The sequence below is a fragment of the Pleurodeles waltl genome, chromosome 4_2 (genome assembly GCF_031143425.1).
Source record: "Pleurodeles waltl isolate 20211129_DDA chromosome 4_2, aPleWal1.hap1.20221129, whole genome shotgun sequence".
Lineage (NCBI taxonomy): Eukaryota > Metazoa > Chordata > Amphibia > Caudata > Salamandridae > Pleurodeles > Pleurodeles waltl.
In genome coordinates, this window is record NC_090443.1 from 364963423 (window position 1) to 364981777 (window position 18355).

At 42.3% G+C, this 18355-nt stretch overlaps 1 protein-coding gene across 1 annotated transcript in view; it reads left to right on the forward strand.

Annotated features, from left to right (window-relative positions):
• The window catches only part of LOC138292721 (guanylyl cyclase C-like), a 453160-nt gene that overhangs the window by 380561 nt on the left and 54244 nt on the right, over positions 1 to 18355 (forward strand). Inside the window, exons 21-22 of the mRNA XM_069231453.1 lie at positions 9993 to 10139; positions 11939 to 12131. Of these exons, the coding sequence (XP_069087554.1) occupies positions 9993 to 10139; positions 11939 to 12131 (340 nt within the window). The remainder of the gene's footprint in view (positions 1 to 9992; positions 10140 to 11938; positions 12132 to 18355) is intronic.

Sequence of the window (18355 nt, forward strand, 5' to 3'; positions counted from 1 at the left end):
GAGAAATGATTATATTTCTCCTCGTTGCGGCTTACCTAGTGAGGCATAGCAGTTTTGGTGCATTCCTAGGTGTACCACTTATGGTAAATCTAGGAATGCATCAAAATCAATGGGTGTTGCGTGGGCATACCCTTGCACCACCTATGGAACTCCTGCCTGGGGCAGAGTAACACAATGCAGTGATTTGCGCTGTGTTGCATTAGTCTGGATTTATCAAGGCTTGATAAATCGCATTTTAAGGGTTGCGCAGATTTTGCACTCTATTGCATGGTGCAAAAGTGAGGAAAATCTTTAATACATTTGCCCCTATATATCTACAATATTCCCTGCATACAATTAGAAGTTACATGAGGGTGTTGGTGCTTTCTGCACAGAAAGTCTGAATGTATCAGTATCCATCATGCCTTTTTGTCCCAGGTAAATTTTGATTTCACCTTCCTAAACTACCGGGGAAGATATTCAGGGTATATGGTGATTGCTGCAAAACAATCAAGAGTTTGCAGACGGCTCATAAAATAGTGTGCCACTCATAATGAAAGCCTTTGTAGTGGTAGCAGTTGTGCAACAGCCTCCCATGTAAACATCGCTTGGTACGTGCTTTCCCATTCAGACATCTCGTATGTAGAGGTTGCAGTGGTTCCATGGGACTGCCATGCAGATATGCCCTCCTAAGCTGAGGTAACAGCATTGTCAAGGGCTCACATTCAGAAGACACGCTTTCCATGCTGTTGTAGTGTCACCTCCCTCAATGGAACTATCTCCTAAGTGGAGGGACAGTTGCAGCATCTATTTTTCATGTACCAGGGCTGCAGTGGGCCATTGCCACCCATGCCAGCTAAACGTTCCACTTGGAGACTACATCAGTGCAAAGACCTCCCATGCAGCTATGATGTCCTCTGCACAGGATACATTTCAGATACCGGCTTCACATGCAGACATGCCCTATTTGCTAAAGACAATAGCAATGCCTTAGCATCCAATGCAGACATGTCTTCCTATTCAAATACTGTGGGTGCCATCACTCCCATACTGGTAAGTCCTTCTGCGCCAAGGCAGTAGTGGTGCCACATCATCTAATGCCGACATCTATTCCAAGTCAACAGTAAACTTCCAAACAAACAACCTTTCCATGCCCTGGAAGTAGTGGTCCAGTGACCTCCCATGCTGATGTCACTTCCTTCATAAAGGCAGCGATATTGTTGCGGTCTCTCTTGAAGATATACCATCCTATATTGAAGCAGCAATGGATTCATGGCCTCCTGATACAGTCACCTCCTTCAATATGGAGGCTGCAGCGTTCGCCACAACATCTCTTGGAAACTGATACCCCCTACATCAATTCTGCTGCTGTACCATGACATACCGTGTTGACAGACCCTCTCTCCTCTAACAATTACAGAGACGTAAAGGGATTCTTTCAGATATCTGTGCCCACTCCAGCCTGTGTGGCCTAAGCAGTTCTGACATCCTCAACCAATGAGGAATCTTAACAACTCTGGGAGATAACTAATGAGACGGCTCATTACCAGCTATCTTCAGTACAGGAGTTAATCACCTTTATGGCCCACAATACATGACGTTCTTAATGCTCTATCACCAACCCCATCTGAAAATATGAGGTCCGTACTGTTGTTGTGAACCTCTAATTTTCCCTCGGGGAGACAACAGGTGAGAATGAGGAGCTCATGGATGTCTTTTAGGAGTCACCAGCGGCCACAGCTGAGACCCCTGGCCTACTCCTTGCAACTCTTGGCACTGTCTTTGCGACCGAGTTTGCAATATCGGTGCCAACAATACAAGGGCTTCTCTCCATTCCTTATTTTCATCACGTTTCTCTTTAGATTAATAGTGAATAATATTCTATTATACACTATTAGTGTAATAAAAAACGGAGCACACTTATCTGCAATGGGACCTTTAGTGGCAGCTGTGGTAAATAAAAAAAAAATTAAATGTCTGTTGTGTGCATGGTTGCGGGTAGGAGTATGTTCATGTGAGATAAGAGCATGTGTATAGGTGAGTATGTGTCTGTATGTGTAAGGATGTGTGTGTGAGTGAAAGTGAGTGATAGTCATTAACAGGTAGTGAGTGAGATTGAGACCCAAATTTACTATTCTTTGACACAAGGCAATGCTGCACCAAAAATGCTGTACTGCATGGCGCCAAAGAGAGAGAGAGAGAGAATAAATGCACCATCTATCTCCTAAAATTAGGTGTATTGTTTCTCTCCCTGTGCTCTTGTGTAGTTTTAACATCCAAATGCAATGCACAGGCAGGCACTTTCGCCATAGTTTAAGAGTGTGTGCATTTTCTGAAGCATAGGTTTTGTGCTGGAATGGGTACCTGCAAGTACAAAAACCATGTTTTAAGGCTTTTCCCACTTTGTATGTGTGCTGTACAATGCAGCACTCATGAAAAGTTGGAAAAACAAGGAGAAATGAAAACATTTTCCTTGTTATGCCTGCTAAAAGAGTCGTAAGATTTTGGTGTAAATTCCTCTCTACCAATGTTTGTAGATGGGGATTTGCATCTGCTAGAAATGTGGTCTCTGGTTGGCAGTCAGTTTGCACTCTGTCCAAGCAGGGACCCTCAATCTAGTCAGGGCAATGGAGATACACACTTAAAATAACCCCTGCTCACCCCATTGGTAGCTTGGCACAGGCAGCCAGACTTATCTCAAAGGCAACATTTAAAGTATTTGTACCAACACACACGGTAACACAGTGAAATCACTACAAAATGGACACAACACCGTTTAGAAAAATAGCCAATATTTAACTAAATCAAACAAGACCAAAGTGACAAACATCCAACATACACAAGTAAAGTTATGAATTTTTAAATTAAAAAGAGTCTTACTCCATAGAAAACAATTAATGCGTTGATCTTACACAAAGTACCTGGTTTGCATCAAAAATAAAGCCTCACAGGTGAGCGTGTGTTGGATAAGTCAGCGATGCGTCGATTACTTGCTTGCATGGAGACTGTGCGTTGTTTCTCCTCTGATCGGGTAGACAAGGCATTGTTTTTCTCTCCCTCAAGAGATCAGTGCGTCGATTTCCAGATGGGCACCTCAGATATTGGTTCATGTTGATTTTGACGCCCAGCGACGATACGTCCAAAATCCGGTCACACATGATGAGGAACCACGGTGCATGGGGGTTGCGTCGATTTTAGCAGCCACAAGTGGGATTGCATAGTTTCTCCAGCCGCGATGCAGGTGATTCGTCAATTTCCCAGCCGCAATGCCGGTAGTGTGTTGATTTCTCAGCCGCAATGCAGGTGGTGCGTCGTTTTTACAGCCGCCTTGCAGGTGTTACGTCTAATTTTTCCCTGTGCGGCCCTGCACGTGGATTTCCGCTTTGGTTCCACGAGCTGCACCTTTTAAGGGCCCAGGGATTGGAGTGGGCACCACTTGGCAGGGTAGGAGTCTCAGCAGAGAGTCCAGGTGCTGGCAGGGGAAGTCTTTGATGGTCCTGAGACTTCAAACAGGAAACAAGCTCAGTCCACTCCATGAGGACACTTAACAAGCAGGAATATACCATAAGGTCCAGTCTTTATCCTCTTTCAGGCAGAAGCAACTACTGCAGGTCAACCCAGCAAAGCACAGTCACAGGCAAAAGGGGTAGTACTCTTCCTCCAGCTCTTCTCCATGGCAGAGGGTCCTCTTGAGTCCAGAAGTAATCTAAAAGTCTGGGGTTTTGGGTCACCTACTTATACTCCTTTCTGCCTTTGAGGTAGGCCAATTCAAAAGGAAAGTCTCTGTTGTTCACAAGATTCTGTCTTGTCCAGGCCTGGCCCCAGACACACACCAGGGAGTTGGAGACTGCATTGTGTGAGGGCAGGCACAGACCATTCAGGTGTAAATGTCAGCTCCTCCCTCCACTCGAGCCCAGATGACCCATCAGGATATGAAGGATACACCCCAGCTATCTTTGTGTCACTGTCTAGTGGAGATTAAAAAACAGTCTGACCCAGACAGGGAATACACACGCAAGCAGAGTCACAGAATGGGCTAAGCAAAAAAAATCCCCCTTTCTAAAAGTGGCATTTTCAAACTGACAATCTAAAAACTAACGTCACCAAAAGATGTATTTTTAATTTGTGAGTTCAGAGACCCCAAACTCACATCTCCATCTGCTCCCAAAGGGAAAATGCACTTAAAAGATATTTAAAGGAAGCCCCCATGTTAACCTATGAGAGAGATAGGCCTTACAACAGCGAAAACCGAATTTGGCAGTACTTCACTGTCAGGACAGGTACAACCCATCAGTACATGTCCTACCTTTAATATACACTGCACCTTTTCCATGGGGGTACCTAGGGTCTATCTTAGGGGTGCCTTACATGTATAAAAAGGTAAAGTTTTGAACTGGCAAGTGGCTACACTTGCGAGGTCGAATTGTCAGTTTAAAACTGAACACACAGACACTGCAGTGGCAGGTCTGAGCCATGTTTACAGGGCTACTCATGTGGGTGGCACTATCAGTGCTGCAGGCCCATTAGTAGCATTTGATTTACAGGCCCTGGGCACCTTTAGTGCACTTTACTAGGGACTTATTAGTAAATCAAATATGCGAATTATGGAAAAACCAATTACACATACAATTTACACTGGGAGCACTTGCACTTTAGCACTGGTAAAGTAGGCAGATTACCAAAACCAGCAAAAACAAAGGTGAGCACACATTCAAAACATGGGAAGCAGTGGCAAAAAAGACAGAGGAGACCATGCCAAGGATGCCACGTCTAACAGCATCAAACCTGTGGGTGGTTGTATTGGAACCATCATGCACCACCAATGAAATTCTCACTTGACGCAAAAAAACAAAGCTGTGCAAAGCACAGGTTTGCGTTAGTTTGGGATACTATCCAACGCAAATCAGGTTATGCTCTCCACCGACAACCTCACAGATGGACCTCAGATTTGGTGTTGGCTCTCCCCCCTGGCTATTCAATAGCTAACCAAAATAGAGGAGACAGACGTGAAGGAGGGGTAGCCATAATATTTAAGAGGGAATATTCAGCCTCCTTCACTACCATTACAATATCTGGTTGTGAAAGTCTTACATTTTCGCTTGAATTCACCCTGATGTTTATTTACTCTGGTAATGTTATGTACCGCCCTCCTGGGACAGCCTCACAATTCATCACAGCTCTACCAGACATTGCAGCTGAATGCAGCTTTCAAAAAGCAAATCTCACCCTGTAAGGAGAGATGAATATGCATTTTGAACCCAATGGTTACGAAATGGCAAGAGTTTTATCCCACAACCTTGAAGCCCTACTCTTACGCCAAATGGTAAAAACACCCACCCATAATAGGGGACACCTTCTAGACCCCGTTTTTAATAAATTGAGTAACCTACTCATTGAAGACTCCTTCCCTATACTGTGGTCTGATCATTATGTAATCCCTTTCTACCTTGAAATATCAGAAACAATGGCCAAATGACCTCCCGCACAAAAGCCCAGCTGGTGGTGGTCTAAACTTAATATAAGTGAGTTGAAGCATGCCCAAGTTGAGTCGGCCCCCACTCTAAAGGGTGACATTTCAGAGAGATACAACACCTCTGAGAAATGGCTCAGAGTTCCCGTCAAATCCCCAAAATCAAATCAGCCCAAGGGTAGGGCACCCAGGTATACATTGGAGCTAACTCAATCAAAAAGAGAAGCCACAAAGAAGAAGAGAGAGAGAGAGTGGAGGAAGGCATATAGTGATGACTGTGAAAGAGGATACAGAATAGCCATAAAACATTGCAAACAGATGATCAGGCAGGCCAGAACCACTTACCTCCAAGGGAAAATAGAAACCGCCCCAAACATATCAAGTGAATTATTTTCAATAGTTAACAACTTTATGACTTCTCGGTCAGGCGCAACAGGACCCCCACTTTTCATAGAACACTGCAATATGTTTGTCAATCATTTCACTAACAACATTAATAAAATACTGAGCATCCTTCCATCAGCTACCATTCCTCAGTACCTTGCAATATGTTGGCCCTACCCTCTCTGCCATCCCTGCATTAAATTGGGAGACTTTGAAAAACACCCTTAAGTCCATCAAATCAAGCCCTCCTCTGGACCTGCCCCTCTGGATATTATAGGCCAAGGTGGCAGGCCCATATTAGATGCTCTCAGGAATATCCTAAACCATTTGCTTGAAACAGGACATATTCCTAAGGCCTAGAAACACACTATTGAGAAGCCACTACTAATGAAACCAACAGCAAACCGTAAGCTAGCAGACAGGTACAGGCCCATCTCCCTGCTCCCAGTAGTGAGCAAAATACTGGAAATAAATGTTACTCAACATCTGTCCAGTTTTCTAGAACTGCATGAAATTTACCATCCGACTCAGACAGGCTTTAGGTATGGTTACTGTACAAAGGCTACACTGCTGGTGCCACCGAAGAACTCCACCCCACTCTAGACTAAGGTGGATCTGCGCGAAATGACCATGCTAGACTTGAGTGCAGCCTTCGATCCTGTGTCACACGCCATCCTCACCCAGAGGATGCTGGATGTTGGCATCACAGGGATTGCCATTAAATGGCTGGAAGCCTTTCTAGTAAACAGGAGTTTCCAAGTGTGTAAAGATTCATTTGCCTCTTCTACTCATCCTCTGTCATGTGGGGTTCCACAGGGCTGTTCACTTAGCCCAACACTGTTTAATGTATATATACACCTTCTGGCCTAAATTGTTCAATCACATGGGCTTATTTTAGTGTCAAAAGCTGATGACACTCAGGTCATCTTGGCCCTTACACGTAACACCACTCAAACTACCTCCCAACTAAACTCATGCTTCAGGGAGGTTACAGATTGGATGTCTAGTAGTAGGCTAAAGCTTAATGGCGATAGAACTGAGGTTCTGGTTGTTGGCAATAATAGTTCTAGGTGGCAGGAACTTTAGAGGCCAAACTCTCTGGGCAATCACCCCAAGCCAGCCCAAGCAGTAAAAAGCCTAGCGTCTGGATAAATGACAAGCTTGAGATAGAGACTCAAGTTAAAAAATTGGCAGGCTCAAGCTTTGGGATTATAAAATATCTAAGGAAATTCTTGCAGGTACTACCTTTCCCCAATATAATAATAGTGGTGCAGAGTCTTATAAACTTGCATCTTGATTACAGCAACTCTCTGTATCTTGGGAGCCCTAAATATGTGAGCAAAAGGCTCCAAGTGGTACAAAATGCTGTCGCAAGAATCCTTCAAAAACTACCTAAGCATTATTCAGCCAGTCCAGCCCTCGTAGCTCTGCACTGGCTTCCAATTAAAAAAATAATTAATTTCAAGGCTCTTTGCATCACGCACCCGTCCATCCATGGACGAGGCCCACCTATCACTTGATCTCTGCTAACCCTTTATGACCAAAGAAGGGTCCTTTGCTCTAGTAACCAGGGACTTCTGGTGGTAACGAAGATCAAAAGAGCAAGGAGTGGAGGCCGCTATTTTGTATTTCTCACCCCAAGGCTCTGGAGTGCTCTTCCGGCCTCCCTTAGAAGTCAGCCATCGGAAGCCAATTTTAGAAAAATGCTAAAAACCTACTGTTTCTAAATGTGGTTGAGGAAATGTTCATCTCGGTTTAGTGGAGAGGTTTTGTTTGATGTAGCACTGAGAGGCCCGTTGGGTAGCCATGCACTATACAAATACAACTGAATTTAATTGAATTGAATTTGCATTGGATAATAAATCCCAACCCAACACTTTGCTCTGGGTTTGGGTCACAAAAGTGATGCAAATACGGTGCAAAGCATTAGTAAACCTGGTGCCTGTGTGTTAGTAAGTACGCATGAGTATGAACGGAATTAAGGGGAAATACAAGTGAGTGAGTGAGAATGAATAAGAATGAATGTAAGGGGGTGAAAGAGAGTGTGAGCATGATGTCATTTCACATACCTTCCTGGGTCAAAGGTCATATGATGTCAGTTGCTATGATGTCATTAAGGTCAAAGGGGCTGTGATGTCTCTTCCACTAAACCAGCATTTTGGTGAATCAACACCCCAGTTACTGGAGAAATTTGATCCTGCATTATCAACTCCATTGGGAATTCCTCGTTAGGAGGACCAGGATTCAACCCAGTATCCTATGAATTCTGCACCATGTACCCAATAGGACCCATGATTAACTCTGGGGTGCGAAATAAACACCCCTACATCTGGGGATCTTGTATTGAGGTCCTATTGATCGACTTAGTTTGCTTACAGTGAGGCCGAATATGTTGCCCCTCTTATTCAATAGATCAGTGCTCCTAAATTCCTTGAGATAGCCGAATCGCTCAGGTTGTAATTTGGCGTCTTGTACATGTGAGTGGGGAAAGCCAATGTTTCTAAGGTGAGGACATCATTATCAAGTGGGGAGTGGTAGCTTTTCCTTATTGGGGTGATATTATCGCCCATAATTTGTGTGTTGGTGGATATGTGGCCTTTGTTATGCATTCTGTCTACCAGCGGCCACATTGCAAGCTGCTATGAACCACATAAACAAACACCATGGCAGATGCAGGCAGGGAAATATGATGGAAGACAGTTGGAATATGTGGGGTGAAAAGTCCTCCCTGCATTGAAAAGCATAAAACAGTAGCGTCGGGGGTTTGGATCCCACCCTGTAACAGCAAAACCTAAAAACAACATCCGCATCATGGTCCGCTCAAAGGGACAAAAACACTTGTTTTTCCACAACAACACTTAAGAGCGCCAAGCAGCAGGAAGAAAGGAAACAGGGGAAGCATGAAATAGCATGGTATGTTCACCACAACACAAATACCTGCACACAAAGCGACAGATTTACAACAAACTGGTGCAGGGCAGTGCTGTGCCACAATCATCACCACCGCGCTGCGCCAGTTTTGAATTGCAGGGATGCGCCGTATTTGCAAGAATATGGTGAACCCCTGCCTTTACCCCTGCCTTTACCCCTGTGCCGGTGCTAAATTTAGCTGTTAGCGACAACGCAGACATCCTTGCACCATAGTAAAAGGTTGTCTGCATTGAGGGGATTCATTGTTTTACTGTGCAGGAAGGTATCCCTTCCTGCACATTCTACAGCACACACTGAAAGAGTGAAATCGACATGAATGATTGTTTATGTGCAGGAAAGTATTCCTTCCTGCACATAAACAATCTACAATGGCAATTTGGCACTTCTTACAATGGCAATTTGGCACTTCTATGTGTGCTGTATAATGCGGCATACATAGAAGTACCAAAGTGTCATTTTTGAATGATTGTTTTGTGCAGGAAGAGACACCTTCCTGCACATAAACAATCATTCATGGCAGTTTCACTCTTTCAGTGTGTGCAGCACACATAGAAAAGGCAAAAACAAGGAGAAATAAAGCATTTCTCCACACTGCGTCATGCTAACGCCACCCCTGGAGTTTTTGATGCTGCCACATATTTACAGATGATTGTAAATCTGGGGCAGCGTCAAAAGCAAATGGTGTTCCGGTGGAAAGCCCACAGCAACACCCATTGCACGCCCCTCTGCCGCAGAAAACTGCATCGGGACATATTTATAAAGTGGTGTTAAGTCACAAAAAGTAGCTTAGCGGTGCCTTGTAAATATGCGTTATGCACAGTGCCACCAGAGCGTCACAAAAAGTGACGCTCCAGTGGTGCTATCGGGCGTGTAAATATGCCCCAAAATGTGTTGTTATACATCTTGCAGTGAAATATCTGCAGATTATTTCGGTAGGTAACTAATAATTTTCACTATATTTTTCGCTGTTGTACACCTCAAGAATGACCCAAACACCCTTGTCTTTCTTACCACATAATGGCACGCATTGGCAACTCAGTGGGTCATGCTTCTGCATGAAGTTTTTCTATGGTTAGTTCTTAAAAGGTTTAGTACCTCAGCTTTGCTTTTCCCAGGAGAGTATCATAGTAGTATTGCCTATTTGGGGTACACGTCGGTATAAGGCCAGCGCACCTCCTACATATGCGCTTTGCTATAATCTAATCTCATATCTGCTGTAACTCCACAGTCAGACTAATGAAAGCTATATGGACACCCTGATAAGACGACTGCAGCTCTACTCCAGGAACCTGGAGCACCTTGTGGAGGAGCGGACTGAGCTGTTCAAGGCAGAGAGGGACCGTGCTGACAGGCTGAACTTCATGCTGCTTCCAGGGTAAGTCCAAAAGTCTGTCATATGACATACGGCATCCATTGATGTTAACTACCTCTGACCATGGGCTTTCACCCAATGTAAGATTTGTCTGATCCCACTGAGTTAATAGAGTTTACCTTCTTTCCACTTGTCATTAGTCAGTGCCTAATTTGTAAAAAATGTGTTCATGAACTCAAAGGTTTTCTTAGGAACCCACCACCAGTGCTGCCCGAGGCTGCCAAATACTAATCCTGCCGAGCCTTGATTCCACCCCAAGCCTTATTCTTCCACCATGTTACATTTCTTGTCTCTTTATCTCACTCTTGCTGGTTGTTTTTCATCCCTGCTTTTTCCCTTTGTTGCTGTTTCTGATCTTTCTATTCCTCCTTGTGCTGGTCTTTTCTGCCTTTCTCTCTCTTGTTCTGGGCAATGTCTGATTATGAAAAATAAGTCCTGAGCCCAAAAAAGAGAGCTGTTGTCCACCACGTAAAATCCTGGACGCAAATTGATCATTGCTTAAGTAGGATAGTCAGTGATAAAGACACTTGTTGGAGGTACGTTCGAGACATAGCTAAAAGTACAAACTCGCAACTCTCTTACAGAACATTTCAGTCTTGCCTATTTCATGATTGGCCTCATTGGGATAGGGAATTTGTATTGTTTATTATCCCAGAAGCTATGTGAAACCGTGCTTGCTACTTACTGGGCCAATGCTCGGACCCTCACGGATTGCAACTTTGATAAGCAGACATGGCTTTAATTCATTCAGATGACCTGTAAAGCCACCCGTGGTGCGAATTTAAAAAGAATGGCTGTTTACTCCAAATGGATGCTTTATCTTACCCCTTCTGGACTGCAAAACAAAACATGTTTTCTTCTATCGCTAACTATATTATGAACTTTTTCTATCTGTGGGAAAAAAACTAAAAATAAATTATTAATTGACATGAAAATATATATGTACTAAAAAAAATAAAAAGCAATTAATCATTTAACATAATTACTATTAATCAATTAATAATTGTTAATTATTAATTAATAAACTTCCCACCCTATACCTGTATAAACCTAGCAGCCAGCAGCTAAAATATACATTAAATATGTAAAAAATCCATAATTTACGTATTTTAAATTCAATTAAATAAATAATTTACAATTAATAATACATTGCTGGTAAATTATTGCTTCCTTAACTTCTCACCCTAGACCCCTACAAACATGGGAGCCCACAACTACAATAAAGGTAAAATAAATAAGTATTCAATAGATTACACAGTTAAAAATCAATTAAAATATGAATTACTAATTGTTAAGTAATTATAACTTAATTAATTTCCTACCCTACACCTGTACAGACCTAACAGGCCACACATAATATATAACAAAAATAAAGCTGTATTACATAATTTACATAATAAATATCAATTGTATTATTAAATATAACTTGCATAATTCATAATTAATTACTACCTAATTAACTCCCAACCCTAGCCCCCTACAAACCCAGCATCACAATCTTATGTTTCCGATATTTCTGTCCCCTGATATTTACTACTCGATATTTTGTCTAAACACCGCTCATGTCACAACCATGAATTATTTGAACTATGTAGTAATCATTACCTCATCATTGATCCTGTTCTAGTGCTTTGCTAGCCCTCTATAAATGGTTTAGAATTGAATTCTGCATTGTTCTTCTCTGCAAGCAATGCTTTCCTGATTCCATTGTATGGCTTTTCCCATATCTTTGCTTTCTCAAACTGCTTTCCATACTGGATCACACTACACTTAAAGATTTTTTGGTATTTTGCAATCTAAAGGCCAGTGGTGAAGTCGTTGAAGGAGACGGGAAGGGTGGAACCGGAGCTCTTTGAGGAAGTCACCATTTATTTCAGCGACATTGTGGGCTTCACCACTATCTGCAAGTACAGCATGCCCATGGAAGTGGTGGACATGCTCAACAGCGTTTACAAGAACTTCGATTACATCTTGGATCACCATGACGTCTACAAGGTACAGCCAGCATGAGGGGCGATGTTTGTATGTGAGTGTGTATGTGTGTGTTTGTCAGTGGCTCAAAAAAAGCTGAAAGTATCATTTTTAGCTTTGTTCGCTCAAAGTCACTAAAGTTGTTCCTGGAACTGAAGTGGATCACCCTTACCTGGCACTGATGTGAGTTTTTCGCCTCTCATTACACAGATTTGAGCACAAAACCCCTCAGTGATAGTTTCTTGTTAATACGTAGCAAGAGTAAGGCGATCTCATTCCTAGGCCTAGTAGGTGTGCTCTGCCTTTCTGGGTATTATCACAATGCTTAATTTGTGATAGTGGTTGCTGGTGGTGAACACAAATTAAGTGGTGGCGTTTCATTTTTGGTACAGGGACTTATTTTTCATCCCCAGACATTGACTCACAGAGAAAGACAGCAAAGTGTGAGAAAAGGAGGAAGAAAAGGTATAAAACAGTGACAAACAGAACAAGCATTGGAAAAGTAAATAGGTCTCGTTTATGCAGAAGCTGTTGGCTTCGCCAGTGTATTTTTGCCATGTTCTACACTAGCGTGACTGCTGTTCACAATTGCTAAAAGTTAGTGGCATAGAGGAGAGTGGCGTGGAGTGTCATAGAGTGGAATGGCAAATAGCGGAGTAGATTGGTGTTGTAGAGTGGAGTGGCAGAGAGTGTTGTATATTGGAGTAGCAGAGTCTGGAGCCACGTAGAGTGGCATACACTAGAGTGGCATAGAGTAGAGTGGATCCGTGTAGAGTGCATTGGTGTAGAATGTACAGTATAGTGGCAAAGAGTGCAGTGGCATTGAATGCTGTGGCACTGAATTCAGTGGCATACAAAGCAGTGTCGTAAAATGCTGTGGCGTAGCTTACAGTGCTGCATTGTAGAGTGCAATGGTGCAGAGTGGAGTGGAATGGTGTAGAGTGGAGTGGCAGATTAGAGTGGTGCAGAGTAAAGTGGTGCAGAGTGGCAAAGAGTGGAGTGGCGTAGACTAGAGTGGCGAAGAGTGGTGCACAGTGGAACGGCATAGTCAGTCAGTCAAAGAAATGTTTATTTAGACTTGAGTTCATTAAACCAATTACATCTATCGATATATAAAATCCATATTCTAAAGGGATTTTACAAAACAAAGTTAAAAATAGGTTTAATAAATATGTGTATCATAGAACCTATTATCCTATATACACATAAAAACATTTTTTACAGCAGCCATAAATCTCCAAGTAGCACAATCAATATCCAAGGACCGCGTTTCCATTATTAGTCAGACAGCTTGCACACGATGTTTAATATCATACTGTAAACAAATTGGGCGTAAAATCATTTTACGTAAGGTTTAAAACTTTAAACAATCCAATACAATGTGCAAGATGTCACATTTCACATTTAGGCCACATATACAAATCACCCCTGGCTGCATCATCATCATTTGCACTTTCTCATTTTTATAACAGTGGCTAATTCTGATCCTTAACCATAGCAATCCACTTCTAAACCGACAATTTGGCAATACATCTATATATGCAAACCAAGCTTCATTCTGCCATGAGGTACACATAAAATGGACTGATTGTTCCCCTCAAGATATTGTAGGTCACACTTTCAAGACAATTTCTTGCACATTATCCAGAGCTCACTTTTAGTAACCTCTATATGTAACTTCTGTGAATGCCACTTGGCTACCGTATCCCTACTAACTTCCACTAAGCTGTTCCTAACTCCCTTGACCCATTTCAATTCACCTTTCTCAATTTCATTCTTGCACCATGGAGATACTCTATTCTCCTCCTCATTATTCAGCCGTTGCCAAAATCTAATCACCGCCATTTTGGCTAATACATTCCACAACACCAAGCCCATCTCCATTCTTATGGCATGGGCCATGGAAGACGTAGGTAGAGAAAGTAAAGATTTTAAACATTTTCCTTCCTCTACATCCCAAAACGTTTTTCCACTTATAAATAACAGTTCCACTCCGTACTGGAATTGAGGCAATACCATAGCTGCATAAGCTTTCAGGACAGGCCTAAGTGACATCTCACAATAATCCTTGTTAAATCCTTTCAAGCCACCAACTAATGTGAAAGCCATTACCCTCACCACCTCTAACTTAGTATTCCATTTCAAGGACTGCTCAAACCAAATACCTAAATACTTGTATTCTTTTACAATTTCCATCTTTGAGGCCCCTAACGCCCTGTTAAACTTTACAGTTTTTCCATATCTACCACCAGCTTTTTGTGGCCACAATACTCCCTGAATGTGTTCAACTTCCTTTGCAGGCCTATCACAGTTTGATCTAATATTACTAAATGGTCTGCATACAAAAGACAGGTAGCCTGCTTCCCACCCATTATAGGACTTGCACCACGATCCACCACCCAAACTGAAGGTAGATCTGATAATGATAAGGAACACAATAGGGGGGCCAATACGCACCCCTGTCTCAACCCGTTTTTTATGTTTATTTTCTTTATTAGGCCCCTTCTGTATCTATGATAACCTGAACCCAGTTATGGCTATGAAGTTCCTGTATCACAGCTAAAAGATCCTTGGGTATGCCATATTTAATCAAGGTGACCCATAAGGAGCTCCAGTTTACTATGTCAAACGCTGACTGGAAGTTGACAAAACTGCAATACAAGGCAAATCACCTACATCCAAGAGGTTTATCATCCTATAATTCTTAGGGGATTGCACGTCCCCCCATTTGTGAATGGGCCTAATAATAACTCCTCTCCAATTTTCTGGGATCTTGTCCATATTTAAAATACCATCAAATATTAGAGAAAAGATTTCAGCCCACCAGTCTGGTTGGGACTTTATTACCATAGCAGGGGGATTATCAGGTCCAGGTGTGCTAGTCAAAGTTAAGCTCGCTAAAATGTGTCTAATGTTACTTACTGAAAAATGAGACCTAAGTTGCTCTTCTATACCACGCCATGGGAATGTCCTCTCCCTTACCAATACTACCCTTTTCCCATATATTTATTCCAGATGTTTTTTATAGGTGTCTTCTTCCACCACACAGTTCATAGTTTTCTGACCCTTCTTGGATCCTTCCTGGATTAACTTCCAAAAAGTCTTCATATTAGTTGTTTCTATTGCTCCCAGCAGATCTCTCCAGCATTCCCCTTTATAAACTCTTCTGTTTTCTGCTAAGCATCTTATACATTTTCTTTTTCTTATGTAGATCATAATAACACCCAATGTTGTACTTGTTCCTATGTTTTCATTACCCTTTTCTTATATGTGCCATTATTTCTGGCATTCATCACTAATCAAGCCTGCCCTTAAGTTAATTATCTCTGATCCCTATTTTCTCCCACTACCTTCCTTTTAATTTCAACCCTCAGACAATCAACTACTTGGTTAATTATGTTTTCATACCACTCTATGTTCTCTATTGGGGGACTACTTAGCGCTTGATTCTGCTGAAAGTTAGCCAGTTTTTGCAAACTCTCTTTGTTCATACTGGTAGTAAGACAATTCGAGTAATCCATTTGTACTGGGATCACTGTATCTCGCTGCCTTTTTTTCCCTCCTTCTAGTTTGAATTTTAAGGGAAAGTTATCACTTCCATCACTTTGTACCACTTGGAACCCATCAGCGTTATCATAATTCCAGGCATGTATAAAGACGTAGGGCCTGATTGCGACCTTGGCGGAGGGAATAACTCCATCACAAATGTGACAGATATCCTACCCGCCATCTTACAATTCCATTATATCCTATGGAACTTGTAATATGGCGGACAGAATATCCGTCACGTTTGTGTCAGAGTAATTCCCTCTGTCCAGATCATAATCAGGCCCATAATCTATTGGGCAGGGTTGCTGACCTATCTTAAATGTACCGGTCGCTGAACAATCCACCTCCTCTCTTCCATTTAAGCAAACTAGTCCCTTAGATCCCAAGAACAGTCCTAAGGCCATATCTCGTGCTGCCAGGCAGATTTTTGGAAAATTAGCAACACTTACCTTAAATGGAGATAGTAGTTCTTAAACTATGCACCAGTTCTACATGAGTCACGTTTAGGAATAAAATCTCCCATCAAAATCAGGAGAGCTTTATGGAACTTTTCACTTATAAAATGTATGTCTTCCTTGAATCTTCTCATTTCAGTTCTATACTATTCCCTTAGCTCTTGCATATGCACATTCACTATCACCAGACATTCATAAATAGAATGGAAATCATGGGGGTATACTTTAAAGGCCAACAACCAGTTACATATAACTGTCACAGGTATCACATTTTTAGGTATTCTTGAGGAGACCAGCATTATTAAACCCCCAGAGAGTCGCCCCTGATTGCTATTCTTTGCAGGCCTGCTTAACTGTACAAAACCATCAATTGTCGGGGTATCGCCACACAGCCATGTTTCTTGCAGACACACAATTACATTGAGATTGACAATCCTCTAGATTTTCAAACTTTGACATCCTCGTAAACCTATTGATATTCCATGTCAATATCTTCAGGCTGTCTGATGACCCACCGTCCTAGTCGATGTTACTTAACCCTTTATCATTGTCATATCAAGGTAGCGCAAGAAGAAAGTACCTATTTTCTTTAATGAATTCACTCTTGTTTCAACATATGGCACAGTAAATTTCAAGATTCCTCTTGTGCCTACCTTCCTGACTAATCAACCTGACCTGCCTTTGTCTTAATCCTGCATCGTACCTTATAAAAGGTTTTTTATGATTCTCTAGCTCTAACGTCTCAAATTCTGGGATTAATCTAAGCCCTTCCCCCAATATCTCATGTGCTGCTTTTATAATTGCAGACTTTACTAACCCGGAATATAGCAGGACTCTTGTGACTTAATTTCCCTTATAATTTTGCATGATGCCAACCTGACCAAGATTTTTTGTCTCAATTGCTTTTAATCTAGGGCATTTGGAGAACAAGAAGAGTATTTGAGACCGATTTAAGGGTGATAATTTCCTCAACGTCTTTCCATTTTTCCCTCGCAAAGCTGGTTCAAGATATATCCACATTCCGTCCCATCTCTACTTCCTGTTTCCCAGGTTCACCAATTCTTCCCTACTACGACCACTTGCTATATCCGTTTTCTCCCTTCTGGCCATTTGTCTCTCGGGTCACCATTTCATTTTTTGCTCAGTCACTTAATTCCTAATACTGTTCGCCCTCTTGATTTTTGGCAACCACTTATTTCTCCGTGTATTACCTTGTGATCCTGTTTGCTGTCCTTTCAGATGTCCCTGTTTCTTACCATTCTGGGAGATAGGTACCCTAGAAGTTGGTGTACTTACTAAAACATTCACCTTTTGATCCTTTGCCCCCTTTTTCTGTTCAACAACTACCCCCTAGCCTTCTTCTGCTTCCGCCACCTCTCATTTTTTACCTTTCCCTACATATCTCCTCACTTTCCTAATCCAAGGCAGATATTGTCTATATCTTGTAGGTTCTCCACATTTCTTTATAAGCATTGGATGACTAGATATATACACATTTTGTAGATTGTTCAATCCTTGGTCTCCGTTGTTTTCCTCCTGCTGGCTGGGTATTTACTTTTGTCCAACTGTTTCCAACTTTTATCTGACTTTTATATACTTTATCCACTTTGCCCGCTTTATCCGTTTTCACTTTTTCCACTTTGTGTTGAGTGGTGCAAAATAGAGCAGCATAGAGCTGTGCAGAGTAGAGTATAGTGCCATAGAGGACAATGGCATAGAGTACAGTGGCATAGAGTGGAGTAGCGTACAGTGGAGTAGTGCAGAGTAGAGTGGCATAGAGTTCAGTGACGAAGAGTGCAGTGTTGCAGAGTAGAATGTCAGAGTGCAGTGGTGTGGAGTGGAGTAGAGTGACGTAGAGATTAGGGAAAACGTCCTAAACAACACGTCATAAACACTGCGAACGTTTCCCACACAAGCGGAACAACGCTTGCTTACACAGCGACTGCTTTTTCTCTGCCTTAACCAAGCATGCGTGGTTAAGGCACAGAGAATGCAGCTAACGGTCTAGTGGATCAGGAGAGGTGAGCTAAGTGGGGCTTCGGCAGGGTTTGGAGGGTAGTTTTTAGGGGTGGGGCTGTATTTAGGGCTTACGGTGGGTGTCTGGGTAGGGGTAGTTTACTTTTTAGGGGTGGGGTGGGGGGTTGGGGAAGTTTATTTTTTAGGGCTTTTGGGATAGTATACTTGTTAGGGACGGAGCAGGGTAGTTTATTTTTTAGGGACAGAGTAGTTTATTTTTTAGGGACG